This window comes from Lampris incognitus, chromosome 17 (genome assembly GCF_029633865.1).
Source record: "Lampris incognitus isolate fLamInc1 chromosome 17, fLamInc1.hap2, whole genome shotgun sequence".
Lineage (NCBI taxonomy): Eukaryota > Metazoa > Chordata > Actinopteri > Lampriformes > Lampridae > Lampris > Lampris incognitus.
The window spans coordinates 36,735,753-36,760,044 of NC_079227.1; the positions used below are offsets into that span (position 1 = coordinate 36,735,753).

General features: G+C 49.0%; 1 protein-coding gene across 1 annotated transcript in view; it reads right to left on the minus strand.

Moving 5' to 3' along the window:
* The window catches only part of nrg3b (neuregulin 3b), a 143,262-nt gene that overhangs the window by 37,994 nt on the left and 80,976 nt on the right, over positions 1-24,292 (minus strand). Inside the window, exons 3-4 of the mRNA XM_056296774.1 lie at positions 14,667-14,740; positions 387-432 (exon numbers count right to left, since the gene is read on the minus strand). Of these exons, the coding sequence (XP_056152749.1) occupies positions 387-432; positions 14,667-14,740 (120 nt within the window). The remainder of the gene's footprint in view (positions 1-386; positions 433-14,666; positions 14,741-24,292) is intronic.

Genomic DNA, 24,292 nt, shown 5'->3' on the forward strand with positions numbered 1-24,292 from the left:
ATATGGAATTCATGCTATACCCGTTTTCCTTACAATAGTGAACATTTTCCACTTCAATGCAAATGAGGCGACAGATGTGCCCAGCGGGAACAGCCACGCTTGTGCACGCTCACACGCTCACACGCACGCTCACACGCACACACGCACATCACACGCGACTCCTTTTTGTTTGCTCTAGCGTCCTTACATCCTTCCCTCCGACAATGCCGATCTTCATGGAGATAGAACACACCTAATTCACCGCCTTGGTGTTTCATGGCGACCAGCCAATATTCACTCCCCCCCCCCACCCCCAAGGTGAGCCGCTGTTGTTTTGGATCGTACGTTGTGAATGTGGTGTTTCCAAAGAGGCGACAGGCATGCAGGAAGCGGGCATTCCGCACAACCAACAGAAGGTTTTCTTACCCATGAACTCGATGCCAAGCTCGTCCACTGCTCCATCCACGGCCAGGCGGCGTGAGGGACGAAGGAGGATCAAGAGCAGGATGATAGATAGATAAGATAAGATGGACAGATAGACAGAGAGAGAGAGGGGGGGGGAGGGAGAGAGGGAGGCAGGCCGTTAGAACATGATGCAGTTCCACTTCTCCCTCAGAGATCACTCTGGAGAGAAGCGAGGTGCTGCTGCTAGACCATGAACTTCACTTGACGACTTTCCTTGACACTGCTCTCTCTTATTCCCCACACAGGAAAATGAGGCAGCAGGCCTCACGTTCCCGCTCCGCTTCACAACGCTCCGGACCCAAGAAGTCTGCAATGGCCTCGAGAGGCGATGAAAACACAACAAAAGAGAGGGGGAAAAAAAACTACATGTAACAATGGAAAAAACTACATATAAGAATGGAAAAAAATACATATAAGAATGGGAAAAACTACATATAAGAATGGAAAAAAAACTACATGTAAGAATGGGAAAAACTACATATAAGAATGGGAAAAACTACATGTAAGAATGGAAAAAAACTACATATAAGAATGGAAAATAATACATATAAGAATGGGAAAAACTACATATAACAATGGGAAAAAAAACTAAATGTAAGAATGGGGAAAAAAAACTACATATAAGAATGGAAAAAACTACATATAAGAATGGAAAAAACTACATATAAGAATGGAAAAACTACATATAAGAATGGAAAAACTACACATAAGAATGGAAAAAAAACTACATATAAGAATGGGAAAAAACTACGTATAAGAATGGAAAAAAACTACATATAAGAATTGAAAAAAACTACATATAAGAATGAAAAAACTATATATAAGAATGGAAAAAACTACATATAAGAATGGAAAAAACTACATATAAGAATGGAAAAAAACTACATATAAGAATGGAAAAACCTACATATAAGAATGGAAAAAAACTACATATAAGAATGGGGAAAAACTACATATAAGAATGGAAAAATGCATATAAGAATGGAAAAAATACATATAAGAATGGAAAGAGTTACATCTTGGAGCTGTCAACTGTACGATGTAGCGCCATGCGAGCGAATTTGCATTGCAAAGGTCTTGATTAACGCTGCACGAGGAGCTACACTCTTCACTAGGCTGTTGCGTAAAATGGAGCACAGTCATCCGCATACACAGACACACTCACACACACTCACTTACATGCAAACACACACACACAAAACACACACACACACGCTGGTATAACAGTACTTTCTCACTTTGTCTGCCACCCCCCCCCCCTTAAAACTCTTGCACACGCACACGCACGCATGCGTGTGTGTGTATGTGTGTGCAGGCTGACATCGTAACACATACTAGTCCTTCTTCACACAGCTAAGTCTGTCCCCCGGTCCCGGAGCTGGGGAAACAGATAAAGACAAGCACTCGTGTTCTTTTCATCCAGACAGCGCCCCTTTTTCACGCCACTGTAATGTAATCTCATTCAAATTAAAATGAAACTCTCACACGTAATTGCTTTTCTGACAGAGGTGGTCTGAGTTTTAAATAGAACACGGCTTGCCAAATTAGAGAGAGAGAGAGAGAGAGAGAGAGAGAGAGAGAGAGAGAGAGAGAGAGAGAGAGAGAGAGAGAGAGAGAGAGAGAGAGAGAGAGAGAGAGAGAGAGAAAGAAAGAAAGAAAGAAATGATGAAAATTGGGAGAACATCTGTTCAAAGATGCATTTTGACTGCGCGACAGGAGAATCTGTCAGCATCGAGGCTGGGAAAGTTTGAGGGAGGGTGGTTAAAGGATGTCCCACGGAGAAAAGGAGAAACAGAAAACAATAAAGGAAAGATATTAGACTAAAAAGGACAGATAATTATAATTGGGCAGGGTTATCGTACTCTACTGGGGGGTAAGACTGTATCCAGTGTGAGATAATTAAATGTAAAAAAGAAAAAAAAGGCATTTTGGAGACCAGGAGCGATTAAGCTTCTTGATTTTAAAATGTCCTTAAAGGCGGATCCACCGAAAAGACTTACATACGAGCCCTGGACAACGTGACTTACCCATTCATACCAGCAGGAAAGATGTGCTTATAGCCAACCTCTGCGCAGGAAAACCCTCGAGTTAACACAATAACCCCCCTGCACTGAGTATGTCAGTCAAATAATAACAACAACAACAACAATAATAATAATAATAATAATAATAATAACTGTGCAGATTATTTCGGATTTTTATTGAGAATTTTGGAGAGCGTGCTAGTGTAAACTACTAAAAAAGACTCGCTGCCCGAGCGGCCAGGAGTCGGCCCCTTTGCTCGAGCGGTGTCGTGGTGCAGTACACCCCTGGTTCGACTCCCGCAGCAGGCGGAAATATGCTAGGTTACGGTAACTGTATAGCTAACGTTGTAACACCAGGGCGGTCTGACAGGACGCGGACGCGGAAGCGGGGCAGGCTAAGCTAACTGCTAGCCCATGCAGAACGGCGGTTCCCACAGTCATCCTGGCTGGCGTTCGTTCTCCCAGACAGTTTTTTTTTTTTTTTTAGTTTAGATATACTATGTGTTAGTTTGGATATATGTGTTCTTGTAGTTTTTTGATGTGTTTTTATCTTTGTGTTGCACTGCTGTGAGCTGGGGGGGGGGCGATGTTTCGTTTCATTTCATGTGCGCAAGCGCATGAAAAGAAATAAGTAAATGTTGATTCCGAATGTTAGCTAACGTTATACCATTAGCTAGATAATTATAACATTAGCCAGATAATTATATCATTACCTAGATAATTATAACATTAGCTAGATGATTATAACATTAGCTAGATGATTATAACATTAGCTAGATGATTATAACATTAGTTAGATAATTATACCATTAGCTAGATGATTATAACATTAGCTAGATAATTATAACATTAGCTAGATGATTATAACATTAGCTAGATGATTATAACATTAGCTAGATAATTATAACATTAGCCAGATAATTATAATATTAGCTAGATGATTATAACATTAGCTAGATAATTATAACATTAGCTAGATAATTACAACATTAGCTAGATAATTATACCATTAGCTAGATGATTATAACATTAGCTAGGTAATTATAACATTAGCTAGATGATTATAACATTAGTTAGATAAATATAACATTAGCTGGATAATTATACCATCAGCTAGATGATTATAACATTAGCTAGATAATTATAACATTAGCTAGATAATTACAACATTAGCTAGATAATTATACCATTAGCTAGATGATTATAACATTAGCTAGGTAATTATACCATTAGCTAGATGATTATAACATTAGCTAGATAATTATAACATTAGCTAGATAATTACAACATTAGCTAGATAATTATACCATTAGCTAGATGATTATAACATTAGCTAGGTAATTATAACATTAGCTAGATGATTATAACATTAGCTAGATAATTATAACATTAGCTAAATAATTATAAATTAGCTAAATGATTATAACATTAGCTAGATAATTATAACATTAGCTAAATGATTATAACATTAGCTAGATAATTATAACATTAGCTAGATGATTATAACATTAGCTAGATAATTATAACATTACCTAGATAATCACAACAACCCCCCCCCAAGAGTGAACACTTGACATCCGGACCTGTAAATTACCACCATGACATAGATGACCTCGGGTGCTGAATACAGTTATCCAGCACATTCTCATCTCGTGGCATCATATATTGACGCTTTTACTAAAGTGTCAATATATGGTAAATGGAGTGCCTTTATACAGCGCTCCTCTAGCTGCAGCAGCCACTCAAGGCGCTTTACAATCAATGGAGGCCTCACATTCACCCCCGCAAACACACACATACACACACACACACACAGATTGCGGTGTCAGCCATGCAAGGCGCCAGCTAGCTCGTCGGGGTAAGTCAGGGGCTAGGTGTCTTGCTCAAGGACATCTCGACATTTTCGCAAGGAGGAGCCTGGGATTGAACTGGGGACCCTCCAGTTACCAGACGATCTGCTCTACCTCCTGAGCAACTGTTGCCCCCAACATATGACATATAAGCCACCCTTCATTGGGCGGCAGGCGGGGAGACACCCTGGCGGCCTGTCCAGGGTGTCTCCCCGCCTGCCGCCCAGTGACTGCTGGGATAGGCTCCAGCATCCCCACCACCCTGAGAGCAGGATCAGCGGTTCAGGTGATGGATGGATGGACGCTACCCTTCAGCGTCTGTAAAGAGATGCTGCGGTTGTTCCATAGACTCCAATGTTAAAATCCCGCCCTAGCATGCTGATGCTACGGACATGTGTGCTTGGTAGTGGTTGGGTTTAGGGTTAGGGTTAGGCTTAGGGTTAGGGTTAGGGTCAGGGTTAGGATTAGGGTCAGGGTTAGGGTCAGGGTTAGGGTTAGGGTTAGGGTCAGGTTTGGGTTCGGGTTAGGATTAGGGTTAGGGTTAGGGTTAGGGTCAGGGTCAGGGTCGGGTTTAGGGTTAGGGTTAGCGTTGGGGTTAGGGTCGGGGTTAGGGTCGGGGTTAGGGTCGGGGTTAGGGTCAGGTACTGATTATGTTCAGGGTTAAGGTTCGGTAGGGATTAACCAGACACGTGCATACAGACGCTGAAGGGTTGCCTTGACAACGTACATACACTATGTGTCAGCTGTTAACGCAGTACATGTACACGTGTACATGTACATGTACACACAGTAAAACGAGGGGTTGGAAACACATGAACAGAGTGCTTCATGAACCACGACACACTATAGCAGGATGAGCAGTCTAGCATGATTTCTACACCAGAATGACTGTCGTTTTGAACTGTAACATGCATCCACCCATTATCCAAACCGCCTGTTTAGTTTTGATATATGTGTTAGTGTGTTCTTGTAGTTTTGGATGTGTTGTTGTGTTGTGTTGTGTTGTGTTGCGCTGCTGTGGGCTGGGGGAAACGGCATTTCCTGTCATTTCATGTACACAAGTGCATGAAGTGAAATGACACATAAAGTGTTCCTGATTCCTGATTCCTCAGGGTCACAGGGATGCTGGAGCCTACCACAGTATCATTGGGCGACAGGCGGGGGGGGGGGGGGGCACCCTGGACAGGCCGCCAGGCAGGGGCGCAACGAGGGGGGGTGCAGAAACATTCTCATCTAAGTAATACTATTTATAAATATTAAACTTTCAAAAAACACATAGGCCTATAACCAGAACTGTTTACTGTACACTGTACTTTGGGCTCCCCACCTGCTGCTGTCTGCGGCTACGTCCACCATCAAATGTGTTTTCCAAATGACCTGAGAGCTACACAGGTTTGCTGATCCCAAATTCAATTTAACGTCGTGAGCTACGAGCGCAATTAGCGGACATTCTGAGTTTGTTATGAAAGGGAACATATTTGATGGATCTACAGTTTGGAAAATCCAGAGGGGTCAGGAGATTGGCCCGTCTAATCTAATCGGTCAAAGCTCTCTGCGGTAAATCCGCAACACAGCCGGGACCCCCCCCCCCAGCAGAGAGGCAGATGGTAAGACAGTTCACAACCGCCGGTTAATTAAAACCAAGACTTTTAACACCAGCTAAAACCATTTAAAAGACTCAACACAGATATTCAAAGAAAGTCCTTCGCTGGGTGGGAGCTGAAGGCTGTGGGTCCATCTCCCCCCGGCTCTGGTGGGGCTTCGCTTGGACTGTGGAACCAACAACAACAACAACAACAACAACAACGTATAGCACCTTTCAGGCAACTCAAGGACGCGTCACACTAGATAAGAAAATAATGCAAGAACAGAAAATAAAAAGAGTAAAGATTGCCGGGACAATAGAAGTGACTAGAGACCGTAGGCCTTGGTGAACAGGTGAATTTTCAGGAGGTTTTTTTTTTAACTGTCCAAAGAAGCAGCGTTGTGGATCTCTGCTGGAATAGAGTTCCAGAGGGTGGGTCTGCCACACTAAAGGCTCGATCCCCAAAAGTTCACATGCTAGTGTGGGGGATGGAAAGCAGGCCCGTGTCTGCGGACCGAAGATTCCAGGATGGAATATAGGGGTTGAGGAGGTCTGATGGGTACTGGGGGGTAAGGGCATGGAGGGATTTAGAGGTGAGGAGGAGGATTTTATAAGAAATGCGGGATTTGACCGGGAGCCAGTGAAGGTGGACAAGGGTGGGAGTGATATGTTGCCAGGGTTTGGTGAGGGTGAGCACCCTGGCAGCTGAATTCTGCACATACGGAGCCTGTCTAGGGCTTTGCTAGGTACCCCACACAGGACTAGGACTCCATTGCAATAATCCAGACGGGAGGTGATGAAGACATGGATGAGGGTCTCTGCCGCGGAGTCTGAGAGCAATGGCCGGAGTCTGGAGATGTTTTTGAGGTGAACGAAAGCAGATTTAGTGACGGATTTGATGTGTGACTGGAATGAGAGGGTGGAGTCCAGGATGACACCAACTTTACAGACTTCTGGGGGGTGGGCAGATGGAACAGCCAGCCATGTCGAGGAGAAGACAATAATCCAGACCAACTCAGACCTGCTCCACGGACCACCCTGCCACACGTTCCTTTGCAGGGTCAGCCACGCTCACTTTTCGTGGTTATCAACATAGGAAAGAGGTTTAATGTTCTGACTGGACGCAGTCTGCAAGTTCATTCTGCAAGTCCTTGCATACGTCTCAGCCCCTGGGCACTTTTAAACAACAATGGTCGCCTAACCAGTGTACCTCAGTTATGTTCTCGGCAGCTCACACAAACAGTTACAGCAATTCCAATTCAATCACTTCTGGCCGGCGAAGATTACAGCTTCTTTTTTACCACAGGGCTTCTTGAGGTAAAGCTATTAAGATATGGTCGCCACCTCTGTGACTAAGTGCTTACTGTTGCAATAGGGTAAACACTTGGCAAGGCCAAGGAAGTAGATGCAGCATCTTATCGATGCTGTCTGTTTCACATTATCCATTCAAGCCTTTCCCTGTGATTGCCCATGGCAACGGCCAACACTTAGCCACTGTAAATCGCCCTGCCTGCCACAGCCGGCGAGGATGATGTCATTTCAACGCCGATACGCATCCCTTCCTCCGGCATCGCCTTGTCTGGAGATGTTCACCAATCATAATATGTGCAGGCCCTCACATCCTTCACCCTGGCATCTCAAAGTGCACAGGGGAGTCATTTACGCCGTCATGTGTGAGGCCCGAGCATGCTCGGAGAATACTCATGCATCACGTCAGCCATTTTTGGCGCCGATGAAGAGGCAGAAATGGGGTGGGAGAGACAATTGTAAGAGTGAATCAAATCTTTAACCCCCCCCCCCGCCCCAACCCCCCCCCTGTACTACGATGAGCAGGGATCTGGGGAGTTGTGTGTGTGTGTGTACGATAACCAACATCCCTCATGGCTTGTACATAGGGGGGGGGGGGGTAAAAAGCTCGAATCAAAAGCTTGGTTTGCTCCCATCGGTGAATCAGCTGAGAACACAAAACAACAACCGCTGGTTCACAGCCCCACCTCCCCGCAATGCACCTCCTTTAGTCTCTCCTTGCCCCTGCGTCCGACAGTCTGCAAAGTGCAGGTGGCCTGACCGGACGCCATTCATACCCGCTCTCCTGGTTAAGGAAGCCGATCGTTTCTGGTCCTAGACGAGGCGTAAACTAAAACTCACCAACCCTGCACTCCTTTGCTCCCAATTACAGCATCCACCTTTCCCCCATCATCCAATATCCGAGTCTCCAACCGTCTCTCGTTAACTCTTTCCGCAGACTCACAGCGTGCAGCAGGAGGAACCCTGCAGGGAGCCTCCTCTGGTTTTGGCCATGTGTTTGTGAGTCCGCTCTGTGTGTGCGTGTGTGTGTTTGATTTGTTGCTGTGTGAGCCAGTTGAGACGGTTCTTTTGCAGTCAATAGCGAGACAAAGGGAGAGGGGTGAGGGATGATTTGTGATTGTACGGTGCACAGAGGAGGATTTTTTACAAAAGCTCAGAGGACAAAGGTCTGTAAGGCAGATAAAGCTGTCTCGCAGCCTGGGTGTGATTTGCGCCTAGTGCTGAGGTTAGTGGATGAAGATGGAGAAATAAACACATACGTGACCTGTGCCAACAATGGACACACACATTTGCGCGTACGGGTTGACACATGTGGATATATATGTATATATAAACACAGATGCACGGTGAAAGGAATCTTGTAGCAGCTTGAACCATTTGTCATTTTTTTTTGCCAGCAAAGTGGCCCGCAGTGTGTTATCGCGCGATTCTTCTTTTGAATGCAGGATAATCCCCCCCAAACCCGCTGTAATCTGGGTAAAGTTCAGATTGCTCTGTATCAGCAGCGCAGATCAAAATGGGGCTTCCCCTCCTCTCTCAGATGTTGCAGCAGGGAGAACCCAGCAGGCCTGGCGATGCCTGGCCCAGTTTGTACTAGAGCAAAGTGGGGGTCATGACGCTGTTGTGGAAGGTTTTAATACTGGTAATAAAGACAAGCTATAGGCGGCTCATTTTCGTTGTTTAACTAGATGCTTTTCCATTAACATGTGCAAACAAGCCAATACAAGACATAAGTAGGCAACTTTTTCAATCTACAATGGTATCATGGTCCTGTTCCCGCCCTGCCTTGCTCAGCTGTTCCCCATGCCCTGATTGGCTCCCCAGCAGTTATAGTCCCCCCGGGTTGCCCTGACTCTTCGTCAGATCGCTATGTCGACTTTTGGTCGCCGGATGTGTCACGCCTTGTCTCGAGCCTTCCTTGCTGTCTGTATCTCCTGTTCCTGTACCTGTACCTGTTCCTGTTCCTGTTCCTGTCCCTGTCCCTGTTCCTGTCCCTGTTCCTGTTCCTGTCCCTGTTCCTGTTCCTGTTCCTGTTCCTGTCCCTGTCCCTGTCCCTGTTCCTGTTCCTGTCCCTGTCCCTGTTTCTGTCCCTGTTCCTGTTCCTGTTCCTGTTCCTGTCCCTGTCCCTGTCCGTGTCCCTGTTCCTGTTCATGTCCCTGTTTCTGTTTCTGTTCCTGTCCCTGTCCCTGTTCCTGTCCCTGTCCCTGTCCCTGTTCCTGTTCCTGTTCCTGTTCCTGTTCCTGTCCCTATTCCGGTCCCTGTCCCTGTTCCTGTTCCTGTCCCTGTTCCTGTTTCTGTCCCTGTTCCTGTTCCTGTCCCTGTTTCTGTCCCTGTCCCTGTTCCTGTTCCTGTTCCTGTTCCTGTCCCTGTAAGGTTGTTTGCTTTGTTAAAGCACTGTTCTAGCCCAGCCTGACTCCGCTGTTTGCATTTGGGTCCTCAATTCCTGCTCCCGGCGTGACAAATGTGCGCTCCATGCATGGCTAATGAACAGCACGTGATTCATGTAACTATATCATTGGGTCTTTTTTTTTGTTTTGTTTTGTTCGACTAATGATAAATTCAGATCATAAACTACTGTGTGTTACTGGAGATCAACTTGCTGCAAAATGGCAGCCGTTATGGTTGAATAAAGCAATACTGACTCTGCACAACAACAAAAAAGCTGTTAACATTTTTGAAATACTGCAAATTACTTTTTGGGATTGGGGTCATTGACCATTTTTGTATGAATGTTTTGACAAAAGAGTAAATGTCTCTGATGGATGTAGTGTCTCCTCCTGTCAGGTCTACATGCCGATGGTGGTCACTACCTGGACCCTGCTCGGCGTCCACCTCATCATATTCTTCATTTATTTTATAATTCTGTCATCTTTCAATGTTTGTCTGATATAATCAAGACATTCATTACACATGTCTATCTTGGGAGGGGGACCCCTCCTCTGGTGCTCTCCCTGAGGTTTCTTCCTGTTCTCTTTCTCCCTGTTAAAGGGATTTTAGGGAGTCCCTTATCTGATGTGAGGGTCTAAGGACAGGATGTTGTGTTGCTGTAAAGCAATTTGTATAACCCATTATTTCTGATAATGGGTTATACAAATTGATTTGACTTGATAAAGGAGTATTTTGATCCCTATTTGCCTATAAAATTGAATTGTAATAATTTATGATCATGGCTTTTGTGAAAACTGGAATCTCCTAGTTAGACGATGAACAAGAATAAATTTCCTAATTTAGCTTGTCTGCTTAATGAAATCAGTGAATACACATTACAAAACCCATCCATTACTGAGTAGGCACAATTCAAGGGGAGGTTAAATACTGGGTAAATGCATGGAAACGCAGTATTGGGTGACAGTGTATGTAGCAGCAGCCTGCAGCCTGCAGCCTGACCTCAAACGGCGGTCCTGTTCTGCACAGCCTGAACCCTGTGCAAAACGCTCTGCTGTGGGGAAATGAATCAGAGGAGACGAATGAAAGGTAGCGACTCCAATACTCAATATTTAATGCTAATTTAGTGCTAAACTAGCAGGTGAGGCTTAACAGCAAGACGGGAAAGGCAGATGACACCCTGTGAGAGTACATCGCATGCTAGTTGTTCTGCAGGCAGAGCCAAGGGCAGCGTACTAGTTGAAAATAAATGACACCATTTGTTTTAGAAAGCGTGTCTCGCCGAAAATTGACCATACTGAGATTATTTGAGTAGCCCTACATCGCAGTTAAAATCACAACATGCACACATTGAGAAAGTTGGATGTGGTGAACAACAATGGAACACACTATCTGTAAACCCTCAATTTGAATGGGGGGGGGGGACTCCACAGGGGAAAAAATGTTTTCAGACAGAAAAATGGGGGGAAACCTCAGGAAGAGCAGCAGAGGAAGGGTCCCTTTTCTGGGATGGACAACAGGTGAAGAACAGACAAGGTAGGCCCACACGCCAGCAACAAATTCAGAACTAGAACGCTCCCACAGTCCAAAGACATGTAGGTCTGGTGAATCGGCCATACTAAATTGTCTCTAGGTGTGAGTGTGTGCATGTGTGTGGGCCCTGTGATGGCCTGGCAGCCTGTCCAGGGTGTCTCCCCGCCTGCCGCCCACTGACTGCTGGGATAGGCTTCAGCATCCCCGCAACCCCGAGAGTAGGATAAGCGGTTTGGATAATGGATGGATGGAGTGGAAACAGTTGTATGTTACGGGGACCTCTACTGGGGTAGGAGGAGAAGGTAGTCGTGCGCCGTTCTCTGAGCTTCGTATCATTGGGAAGGACGTTGAGGAAAAGTTTGCTATTTGCTCAGTTCAGGTTTGAAATGTGGTGCTGGCATGGAGGGTCATCACTACTGGCTAACCAGCACCATGATGTTGAGACCAACGCGAATTGTTGGGTTGATTTATTCAAACGCCTAATTGTAAGTGGGAGGTACCAAGTCCCTGAATTCCTTTCTGAGAACAATCTGTATGATCTGAATCAGTTTGGCTTTGAGCGGGGTCACTACCAAGACTACACTCCTGTTGATAATAGAATCACTGCGTTTGGCTGGAGATGCTGGTCAGTCCTCAGCTTTATTACTGCTAGACCTGTCAGCTGCCTTTGACACGGTTCAATTCCTCATCGCCACACTCGCTGAGCTTTGTATCTCAGGATCTGCCCTCCGCTGGTTCATGTCCTACCTCTCGGGGAGATCTGTTAGAGTATATTGGAGGGGAGAAGTGTCCAAACCGCACAGCTTATCCACAGGGGTACCTCAAGGGTCAGTGCATGGTCTCCTTCTTTTCTCAATATACACCACCTCACTTGGTGCAATCATCCGCTCCCATGGTTTCTCATACTATTGCTATGCTGACGATACCCAGCTCTTCCCATCATCCCCGCCAGTTGACCTCACAGTCTCGGCACGGATATCGTCACGCCTTGCTGCTATCTCTGCATGGATGAAAGAACGCCACCTTCAGCTTAACCTATCGAAGACTGAGCTCCTTGTCATCCCAGCCAGTCCATCCTTACAACAGATCAATATCCAGCTCAGATCAACCCAACTTATGCCCAAAAATTCTGCCCGAAACCTGGGTGTCACAATTGATGACCAATTAAACTTTGAGGTTCATGTGGCCTCGATTGCTCGGTTGTGCCAATTTGCCCTGTAGCACATCAGGAAAATTAGACCCTACCTGTCTGAGCATACAGCAAAACTCCTGGTACAGGCTCTTGTAATATCACACATTGACTACTGCAACTCCTTACTGCCGGCAGGTCTCCCTGCATGCACTTCCAAACCTCTGCAAATGATTCAGAATGCAGCGGCGCATCTGGTCTTCAACCAATCCAAAACAGCACTTGGCACTCTGCTGATCATATCCCTCCACTGGCTCCAATTTGCTGCCCGCATCAAATTCAAAAATGGCTCCTGCCAACCTGAACTCCCTCATTTAGGTCTACTCTGTCTCACCCACTATGCTCTGCCAATGAAAGGTGCCTTGCACCTCCGCCACAACGGGGCCCTAAGTAACAAGATAGACTCTTCTCTTCTGTAGTTCCCCGGTGGTGGAACGAGTTACCAAACTCCACTCAATCCGCTGAGTCCCTCTCCATCTTTAAGAAGAAGCTAAATACCCAACTCTTTCTCAAACACCTCCACACCTGATGGTATTAATATATATTTAAAAAAAATAGCTTCTATGCTCCCTATGCATTGCCTTTTTATGCACTGCCTGTTGACATCTATATCCTGTCAGACTTGAACTGAGTGTTTTGGCACTTACTTGCATCGTCGCCTCCTGACTAGATCCTTACTTGTGTTGTATTAACTCTCAGATGAACGTCGCTTTGGATAAAAGCATCTGCTAGATGAAATTTAACAATGGTCAACGCTTCCAGTGCAACACCTTTAACCCTGTCTGATTCCACCCCTGGCCTGGTGGCACCAGACAGAAGGTACGGTCCCTTTACGGAGCAGTGCATAAGTACAGAGGAGGCATGTCAATCCTAAAAACTAAGCCAATATGTAAAGCCAGTCTCCTGGAACGGGACTGAAGCCTTCAATCTCTCCTCATCCTCACACTGACTTTTGCGTTGTTGTTTTATTACTACACCATAAATCTGCCATTGGGATACAACCAACAGTCCAAAGGGCTTGTGTTTGATGAACATGGGGAATTTAGGGACTCAGCTGTGCTGCAGCGTTGACAAAAGCCAATATTTACTGTCTGAACACAAACACAAGGCCACGGTATGGACAACACGATTCTGTTTGTTGCAGCCCTAATCTAGAATGTCTCGGCTGTTCCCTAAATTCCCTTTTCTGATTGAAATGTGCACATCTCCACATGTAGACATCAGTGAATAAGCAAAAACAACCCTCTTTTTGGAGTTTTCACCTCGGGAAGAGAAAATACACATTTGACGGCTTCCCAGGCGACTAGAGGTATTCGGATAGCTGGTGACATCCATTTGTCCTCTAAATGCTCAACTGTGGGATGCCGCCTGTATCCTCTGTTACGGTAGACCTATAATAATTATCTCTCCATTGATTTTAGGAGAGGGAGACCTCATTATTTCTTCAACACCCACTGACCTAGTGTCAGCCATGAGGCGTTGTTCACATTTCAGCTCTTTCGCTGATGATTGATCTCCATTTGTAAGCGCCGGTATCTACTGACGAAGGCACGTGTGAGAGGAAATAGCCAGCCGGGTCACCAAAAGCTGCTGCTTTTCCTGATCTGCACATGGTGCACGAACATTCCTCTGCACTGCAAAGTAAGGAATCTGAAATGCCGGCATACAACATTTAGGTTAGACCATTTTCTTAGATGTAAATTCTTTCCACCCCCAACCCCCCCCTTTTTCTCCGCAATGGTACTTGGCCAATTACCCTATTTTCCGTGCTGCTCCACCCCCTCTGCTGATCCGGGGAGGGCTGCAGACTTCCACATGCTTCCTCCCATACATGTGGAGTCGCCAGCCGCTTGATTTCACCTGACAGGAGTTTCACCAGGGGGACGCTATTCCCCCCAGTTCCCCCTCCCCACCCGAACAGGCGCCCCGACCAACCAGAGGCGGCGCTAGTGCAGCGACCAGGACACATACCCACATCCGGCTTCCCACCCGCAGACACAGCCGATTAGGTCTGTGGGGACGCCCGACCAAGCCGGAGGTAACACGGGGATTCGAACTTGTGCTCCCCGTGTTGGTAGGCAAGGGAATAGACCACTACGCTACCCGGACGCCCCCCAGATGTCAATTCTTAAAACAGAATATGAGCATTTGCCAAATCTGAAAAATTCGTTTGTTTGTTTTGGTGCTGGCGATGGTGTGAAGCTGATCTGAGAGGCTTTGTATTCCTCTTGCCCCCTGCTATAAGAAGTTGATGCTAGGGTACAAAACAGACAGTTCATATGGATTGTCTTTACTTTGCGGATCAATAGGCCAATACTGTAGGAAGAAAAATAGTAAACCGAGCGTACTTGGGTCTGACAGGATGGCATCTGTCTTGGGTACGAACTGGTCACAGCGGAGTCCATGATAGCCCTCCTTACACCTGTGAGAGAGAGAGAGAGAGAGAGAGAGAGAGAGAGAGAGAGAGAGAGAGAGAGAGAGAGAGAGAGAGAGAGAGAAAGAGAGATTTGAGACATAAGACAAACCAAGCAACAACAAAAAAAGGGCGTAACTGCACAACTTCATAAAGCAGTGATGCACAACTATCGGTGGCGGCAACCTCCAGGTGTGGACGAACTTTTTAAAAGCACAGAACAAGAAAAGCAGACGGAGCGGGTGGAGGAGAGCTGGCTGCTCGCTGAGGGCTTAGGTGGAGGAGGGAGATACCGAGGAAGGAGGTGGGGGGGATGGACAGGATGGGAGGAGAGGACAGTCCGGGCAGGCCCGAGTGGTGCCTGCAGCCTCGCTGATAGTGCATGACTGACAGGGATGCTGGCTCCCGGCGGAGCTACCGGGGCTACTGGCCCGGAGAGGGGCCTTGCTGTGATTTACATAACCTGCGGTCTACAGCGGAGAGGGAGCTGTCCAAAGCTCCACCACTGATACGAGCACAGACAGCCATGGTGCGTTTCTGCAGGTGTTTGGCACTATCATCAGATGCACTTTGACAAAAGCAGGCACTTAAACTGTGTGATCCTCTGCCGGTACTGGCGGTTTGTTCCCATGCAAAACTCCGTTGATAACACTGGTATGTTTTCTGTCAGCCGAGAGTGTTGTGACCCGCACACTACCCACGGCGAGGTATTATTGTAGGTTTTAACTCTACTGAACCAAAACCAGCACCCACAGTTCCCAAACATTACCATTTTAACCTTTCTACGTTTAAAGAAGACACATTTCCACACGGGGGTACTTATTGTTGTAAGTAGGCCATTATTTCCTAAACTGGTCATGACAACATGCTCCTTTCCGAAATGTTAGGGTGCAAATGTGACGTTTTACTGCTCGAGTCCTTCTAGGAGGTCACCGAGACCTTCTGCTGTCCCAAAATAGACACGGACACTTGTATTACAGCGCCAAGGAGGACGTGGCCTGTTGTTATTCAATACCCGGGGAGGGGGGTCACATTTCAGCTCAGCCTTTTAAAAGAGGAAGTGGGATGGACTAAGCCTTTTGTAAAGAGGATTGAAGATTACTTTTCTTTTACGTCCTTATCTTCAGTAGTGTGTTTAGTGGGCCGGTCGGTCCATCCCGCCGCCATTTTTCCAAGCTTAGGAGTTAACGGGGGATTGGCTCCGACTTAAATTCGAGTTTGACATGGCCGACCGACTTGTCAGAGGTGTTTTCTCTCTTTCTTCCGTCACGTAATCATCAAATGTAAAGGGGTCTAAAGGGTTGACAGACCCAGTGTCTACCAATGGTCATCTAAAATGCTTCCTGGTATATGCAACAGCTGAGCTACATGCAGCTCCACGGTATCAACCTCTACATGACAGGACGTGGAAGCGGGGCAGGCTAAGCTAACTGCTAGCCCATGCAGACCGGCAGTTCTGATAACACCGAGGGCGGTCCGGCGGCGGCCTCGCCTGGCCTGATACGGCTGGGGGAGCCTGGTCTGCTGCATCCTGTGGGCCCTGGGACCACGGCCCTGATTGGAGCTGCGCACGAGGAGGAAACACCGAGGGCGGTCTGACAGGAGGCGGAAGCGGGGCAGGCTAAGCTAACTGCTAGCCCATGCAGACCGGCAGTTCTGATAACACCGAGGGTGGTCTGGCGGCGGCCTCACCTGGCCTGATACGGCTGGGGGAGCCTGGTCTGCTGCATCCTGTGGGCCCTGGGACCACGGCCCTGATTGGAGCTGCGCACGAGGAGGAAACACCGAGGGCGGTCTGACAGGAGGCGGAAGCGGGGCAGGCTAAGCTAACTGCTAGCCCATGCAGACCGGCAGTTCTGATAACACCGAGGGCGGTCCGGCGGCGGCCTCGCCTGGCCTTGACTGTGTTTTTAGTGTCGTCGTGTGGAGTGCGGGGAGATGTGTTGAAGGCGCCTGGCTGGGAGAGCTGGCGTTGGATCGGCTGGGGGAGCCTGGTCTGCCGCGTCCGGTGGGCCCGGGGACCATGGCCCTGATTGGAGCTGCGCACGAGGATGAAACACCGAGGGCGGTCTGACAGGAGGCTGAAGTGGGGCAGGCTAAGCTAACTGCTAGCCCATGCAGACCGGCAGTTCTGATAACACCGAGGGCGGTCTGGTGGCGGCCTCGCCTGGCCTGATACGGCTGGGGGAGCCTGGTCTGCTGTGTCCGGTGGGCCCGGGGACCACGGCCCTGATTGGAGCTGCGCACGAGGATGAAACACCGAGGGCGGTCTGACAGGAGGCGGAAGCGGGGCAGGCTAAGCTAGCTGCTAGCCCATGCAGACCGGCAGTTCCGACAGTCATCCTGACTGGCGTTCCTTCTCCTGGACAGTGGGAATTTTGGACTGTGTTGCACTGGGTGGGCTGTTGTTAACTGTTTTTTTGTATTTTTTTGTTGCTTTGTTCTCTCTGTTTTTAGTGGTGTCGTTTTTTGGGAAATTTGGGATGTGTGTTTTTGTGCTTTTGTGTAGGCGAGTACATGAAAGAAATGGCAATAAATCGTTTCTGATGCTGTGCCACAAACACCCATTACTCCTTTACTGCCATTCTTCCGGGGCTTGGCGTCATGCAGGAGCGGGGAGAGCGGCGGCTACGTGAAACAGAGCCCAGAAGCGGAGCTCACAGTTAAGTAAAGGACCAGAACTGTAAACAGCCACAGGGTGTCATCACTCATCTGGTCTGCAGCCCCTTATGTTCCGGTCCAAGGTGAACACCTAGGCAGCGCCTGTTTTCACCAGCATACAACTGCAGGAATGCAGAAAATACATGCACTGCCCGAAAGGCTGTGCACCAAAATAATATGCGTGGGGTGGACTAAAACTCACTACGTAGGGAAAGCATTGCAACACAGCACTAGCCCTGCACCCTGATGCCCACTTGGATGGTCATCATAACCTCTGATTCGTTCTCATCGCGGTGGAGTCCAAGGATAAAAGGCCGCGCAGAAGGCACAGAGCCAAGAATGCTGCAACTGTGAATATTATGAGCTTGAAATGCAAAACAGAAATACACACACATGCACGAACACACACATCAAACATATTCCTGCAGGTTTACGCTCTAACACAGCATGCGGGACAACTTGAAGACACCGTTCTGCAGCTGGACTGGCTGATGATTTGATATTGGCCAACATCTGTATATATGTACGTCCCATATGTTGACACCGAATAGGAAAGAGCTCATTCCAATAAAGCCATAAAAAATGAAAATGACTGCTTTTTTTCCTTTCCCAAAGCTGCCCTCAGCATAATGTACCATGTAAATTAATCACTTAATCTCACTTTACAGCGGATTTCACGCTGAGGAGCAACACAAAAGGAAATGGATGACACACTGTGTCGCTGACCAGTCCAAATGACAGGAGCAGAGGCTTTTATTAACGAGCCAATGAGATTCCCCTCCGGAGTTTGGAAGAAAGAGAGAAGTAGAAGTAACCTGCAAGCAGAAATCTAACTTGTGTAAAACTCAGGCACATTAGAGTGACTTAGGTGGATCAGTTTTAAGTTGGCATGAAAAACGAGTCCATCTACAGTATATTTACATAGTCGAGTCAATTATAACGGTATAGCCCATTATCACAAATTACAAATTTCCCTCAGGAGGCTTTATAGCAACTCGACATCCTGTCCTCAGACCCTCGCATCTCGTCTCATCATCAGCCGCTCCTCCGGGGTCGGGTCGCGGTGGCAGCAAGCTAAGTAGGGCAGTCCAGACGTCCCTCTCCCCAGCAACACCCTCCGGCTCCTCCTAGGGGATCCCAAGATGCCCCTAGGCCAGATTGGACATGTAGTCCCTTCCAGCGAGTTCTGGGTCTACCCCGGGGTCTCCTCCCCGTTGGCCGTGCCCGGAAAACCTCCAAAGGAAGGCGCCCAGGAGGCATCCTAATCAGATGCCCGAACCACCTCAACTGGTGGTTCGGGCTCTACTCCGAGCTCCCTCCGGATGTCCGAGCTCCTCACCCTATCTCTAAGGCTGAGCCCAGACACCCTACGGAGGAAACTCACTTCAGCCGCTTGTATCTGCAGTCTCACACTGGTAAATTGAGAGCTTTGCCTTCCGGCTCAGCTCCCTCTTCACCACAACAGTCCGGCGCAACTTCCGCATTACTGCTGATGCTGCACCGATCCGCCTGTCAATCTCCCGCTCCATCCTACCCTCACTCATGAAAAAGACCCCGAGATACTTGAACTCCTTCACTTGAGGCAACAAGTCATCCCCAACCCGGAGGGAGCAATCCACCGTTTTCTGGTAGAGAACGACCCTCACGTCGGATAAGGAAGAACGCCCTAAAAATCCATTTAAAGGAAGGAGCCTGAGGGAGAGCGCATTATAAGATCCTTACAAAGCAACCCAAACAAACAAAGAACGAGCAGTAACGGCATACTAATTGAGCTAGTCTCCCGGGCTGTATGGGACGGAGGGAAACGAGCCAGCGTCTTCACGCGATGGAGGTCTTTGACAGGCCGGCCTCCATTCTCTCATCCGGTGTCATGTCGACGCGTCAGTGGCAGCCGAAAACCACTGCCGCGGCAGACGCCGACGTGCACCGAGGAAGGTCTGTCAAGATTTCCTGAATAAACAGGGCCGTTCTCTCCACCCGCTTGGCTCCACCTTCCCTTCCCCTCCCGTGTGCCGAGACGCCTTGTTAGTGTCGTGAATCACAGAGCCGGAGGCAGCATGTCTGCTTGGCTGCGTGCTGAGGTCTGCCTCTGCTTCCTCTTTTGTGTCTGCAGCCCTTGCGAGGCAAGCTGCGGCGCCTCTCAATGAGACGCGCACAATGCTTTGTAAACGTGTTGGTGCGGATGTACAATCGTACAGTGAATGAGTGGGCGTAATGACACTCCCGCGTGTTTGTGTGTACTGTACGTGTGAGGAGGGAACACGAGAGCGAACGCTTGTTCCCCCCGCGTGCACTTGTCTGCGTGCCGCGCGGGAACATACTTGACAGCGCGAGCGGCCGCGTGCGCGGTTTGGAGCGCCCCCAACAGCCCATTAGGCGCTCGAGCCTACATCCGGCGCCGAACCCGTATCCGTACGAACGGGCCACGTGTGCATCCTCCCAGCATCCTCTTGTCTTTGGCACGCGTCCCCCCTCCCCCCCCCCCACCCCGAGGCACGAAGGGCTGGAAGCAGCAGCTCCTAGCCAATCACTGCCCTGCTCGTTAGCTCGTGTGGATGAAACACGGAGTGATGCAATGGGTAGGGAAAGGTGGGGGGGGGGGAAAGGGGTCACAAAGGTCATATGGGATGGGGATTTGATTAACAATAAAAAGAAAAAACAAGAGCTGCCGAAAGCGAAGGAAAGGAATGAGATGAACGGCTATCGAGCACAAGCTGCTGAAGACATGGGGGGTTCTCGGACACACGTTTGCAGGCTGGAAAGATGAACAATTCTACAGAAACGCCAAAACAGCGACGAGTCTTGTAACGACCACATATGACTAGACTCGCTAGCCCGTTGGCTAACGGCTCAGACCCTTTAGTTGACCGGTTAGTGCAGGGCGGCCCGGGTTCGCGTCCCGGCTGCCCCCTGAATTCACCACATGGGTGTCAGAAGACGGAGCGGCGAGGCCACCGGAAGCGGTGAGGCCAGAGGCGTGAGGGAGCTGATATGCTGAAGCACAGGGACGCGCTTCCTGAAGGAGGGGGGTAGTGTAACCACCACGGATGACTAGACTCGCTAGCCCGTTGGCTAACGGCTCAGACCCTTTAGTTAGTGCAGGGCGACCCGGGTTCGCGTCCCGGCTGCGGCGGTTCCCGGCTGCCCCCTCTGAATTGACTACATGGGTGTCAGAAGAGGGAGCGGCGAGGCCACCGGAAGCGGCGAGGCCAGAGGCGTGAGGGAGCTGATATGCTGAAGCGCGGGGACGCGCTTCCTGAAGGAGGGGGGTAGTGTAACCACCACGGATGACTAGACTCGCTAGCCCGTTGGCTAACGGCTCAGACCCTTTAGTTAGTGCAGGGCGACCCGGGTTCGCGTCCCGGCTGCGGCGGTTCCCGGCTGCCCCCTGAATTCGCTACAGTATGTATATGATATATCAACGTGTGTGTGTGTGTGTAATTACCAGCTTATTAGCAAGACCTACCAAGTCAGCTTCCAATATACGACATTCTTTTGGTAATCTGAAATGTCACCTTTACTTAACGTAGTTCATAAATACCCCCAAGTTATGACCAGAAACAGAACGACTCGGCTCTTCTGTGTTGACCTGCAGGCCAAGCTGGTCTGCAGCAGGATGCCACCGCACGTGCCGCTGAGGCGTAAGACTTGCAAATTCTCAGCAGGGTGCCGCAAAAATGGCAGTTTATCCCAGCAACTTCTACCGAAATCCTTACTACTTTTACGTTAGCATGTGGCCCTGCCATGGGGCGGTGGGCCCCGAGCTTTCCCCGCCGGACCGCCTCTCAGGATGCCCGGGGTGCATTTGTCACCTTCCCACGGGAAGCCCGAGAGGGGCGCTGACCCGAATGATACGGGAAGAGTTTCCTTCATCAAAATACCGAGCGTTGTTACAAAGCCCTTTATTGATAGCAAGGAATTACAGGGTAGGAAAGGATCAATATGGCCCTTATGAAGACATCCACTCAATCTATTCTCTGTCTGTCTGAGGATACAAAGTATTGCACGAGAATTAGATCGTTCACGAGGCGCTAATCCATCCATCATCCGAACCGCTCATCCTGCTCCCAGGATGCTGCAGCCTATCCGGTGGGGAGACACCCTGGACAGGCCATCACAGGGCCACCCCCCACCCCAAAACCTACATGTCTTTGGGAGGAAACCCACACAGACACGGGGAGAACATGCAAACTCCACACAGAGGGCGACCTCCAAGGTCGGACTACCCCGGGGCTCGAACCCAGGACCTTCTCGCTGTGAGGCGACCGCGCTAACCACTGCGCCACGGTGCCGCCTCAATTCATCATTTTGAAGTGTGGCGCTGTCGGAGGGCCGCTCCCCCTTGTGTTTGTGTGTGTGTGTGTGTTTGTTTGTGTGTGTGTGTCGGGGGGGGGGGCGGGGTTCCTGTCTGAGCCTGTAATGTTCTGTTTTCGTGTGGAAACAATGCAAATCATACATAGTGTAAACAAGGCTAAGACTGCGGCTCAGCTGTGTGGCGCAGTTGGGGAGTTGGGGAGCATGCTGGTCCCACACCGCCGCTCACCGACCGGGATCCCTCCGCATATTTCTTTCAGGCAAACACAACTGCCAAAAAAACAAGAAAACAAGGGGGCCCCTGTTTGATGCCAACACTCTGACATGCGCGGTGCTTCCACCAGAAATAAAGATGACCCTGTACAGAAAACAGCTCGTGCTGCCCCGGGTTTATAGAGGCGCGTGACGACACTGACGCACGTCACCTACACAGACGCCGCAGTGGCCGCTGGGTGGCACGGCCACGTTAGCCTGGTAGCAACTCACGTGATGGAGAATAAGTCTTCATAAGGACTTGTGGAAACTCGCGTCTGCGCATTGCACAAAATCACATTGGCCGAGCAGGGATTTGGCTTATTTTCCTTGTTTAACACCCGTGGAGACGTCCCTAGACTTTATGAAATGTGCAGAAAAGTTTTCTCATAAACTTATTTCTGATTTTTCCCTTTTTTTCCTCACAATTTAGTGGCCAATCGATCCCTATTTTAATTCAAACCCCCACCCTCGTACTGCATGCGTTCGCCAGCTGCATCTCTCCGGCCGGTAGTCTGGAAGGAGTCGCCTCGTCACGGAAGTGGGGAGGCGACTTCAGGCCGAACCCCAGACACGCCCAGAGACGCAGTCACGTGACGAACATCAGCTGACTCCGCCCCCTCCCGAAGACAGCGCTGCCAATGATTGCTGCTTCATCGAGTCCGGCCATAGTCGGATCTGACGAGACCGGGGCGCGAACCCCCGGTCCCCAGTAGGCCACTGCATCGACGCAAAGCCGATGCTTAGACCGCTACACCACCGCGGACTATATAGGTTTTCAGGTTAAGTTGAGTTACAAGGTCAGAAATGGTTATGATCCGGCATATTAGGGTACGGATGGCGAGGTTCAGGTATGTGCTTGTTGTGGCTCAGGTCAGGGTAAGGACTCTAGCGTTGCAGTCCCCTCAGAGAACATCTGCTTCAGCCATCTCCAGACAAAAGTGGACAAGTGCATCAGAGAGGAGGCACCGCCCTCTGTTGGTCTGGAGTACACCGAATGGTGCAGGTGACTAACGTTCATAGGATAGAAGGGGTGGGAGGGGACAGCCCCACTAAACCAAACCTGAAGCTTTCACATTGAAGAAGACAGGTCAAATGATTAAAGATCCTTCATAATAAACCAATCAAGCAGCAGCAAAACCATTATGGTATCACGTATAAGGGCTGGTGCGTGTATCTGTCAGTCCATGTGATGAGAGTGACAAGCAGTTGTGGCAAGGAGCACGAGGCCACATCACCCGGGCAGAGAGTTATTAGAAGATGGACTGGTGTACGCTCAAAGGCAGGGTAAGTGAGATTCCAATTCGTCAGCGTAACCACTGAGATGTTAAAACGACCATTAGAGTGTCAGACATCCTTGCATAGCCAGACCGAAGAGACAGATATGCCAGGGTGCTCCAAGGTAGGCTCCTTACGTGTTATGACCCCCCCTGCTAGCAGGAGCAGCAAGGGGAGGAGGGAAACCCATGAAAAGATCTCAACACTACGGTATAAAAAGAGTAAGGCTTTTGTTGGAACTTGAGTCACCCTGCAGACCTGACTCCCACTTTGTTGATGCGTCAATAAAACTCTTATTTTGAAGGAGCCTCGTCTCATTGACTTTTTTTGTGTGTGCAATTTCTCTGTATCACTGGCCACCACACCATAGCCAAGCGATAGTCATCAAAAAAGCAGGGCAGGTTGAAATCTTCATTGAGCCCATAAGGGTCCAGATCCACAATGCCTCTCTACATAGTAGTCTGTTAGCAGTGCACCGCTCAGCCAAAACCTGAAAGCCACCTGCCTAATATTGTGTAGGTCCCCCTCACGCCACCAAAACACCTCTGACCCCCTCGAGGAATGGACTCCACAAGACCTCTGAAGGTGTCCTCTGGTATCTGGCACCAAGACGTTAGCAGCGGATCCTTCATGTCCTGTAAGTCGCGAGGTGGGGCCTCCGTGGATCGGACTTGCTTTTCTGGCACATCCCACAGACGTTCGATTGGATTGAGATCTGGAGAATGTGGAGGCCGAGGCAACACCCCGAACTCTTTTTCATGTTCTTCAAACCACTCCTGAACAAGTTCTGCAGCATGGCAGGGAGCATTATCCTGCTGGAAGAGGCCACTGCCACCCCGTTGCCATGAAGGGGTGAACCTGGTCTGCAACGATGTTTAACATAAAAGAAGTGTAATTCATCGGACCAGGCCACGTCCTTCCACTGCTCCATGCCCACATGGCCATTGTAAGAGCTTTGGGTGGTGGACAGGGGTCATCACGGGCACTCTGACCGGTCTGCTGCTACACAGCTCCACATACAGCAAGATGTGAGGATGCACCGTGTGCTCTGACACC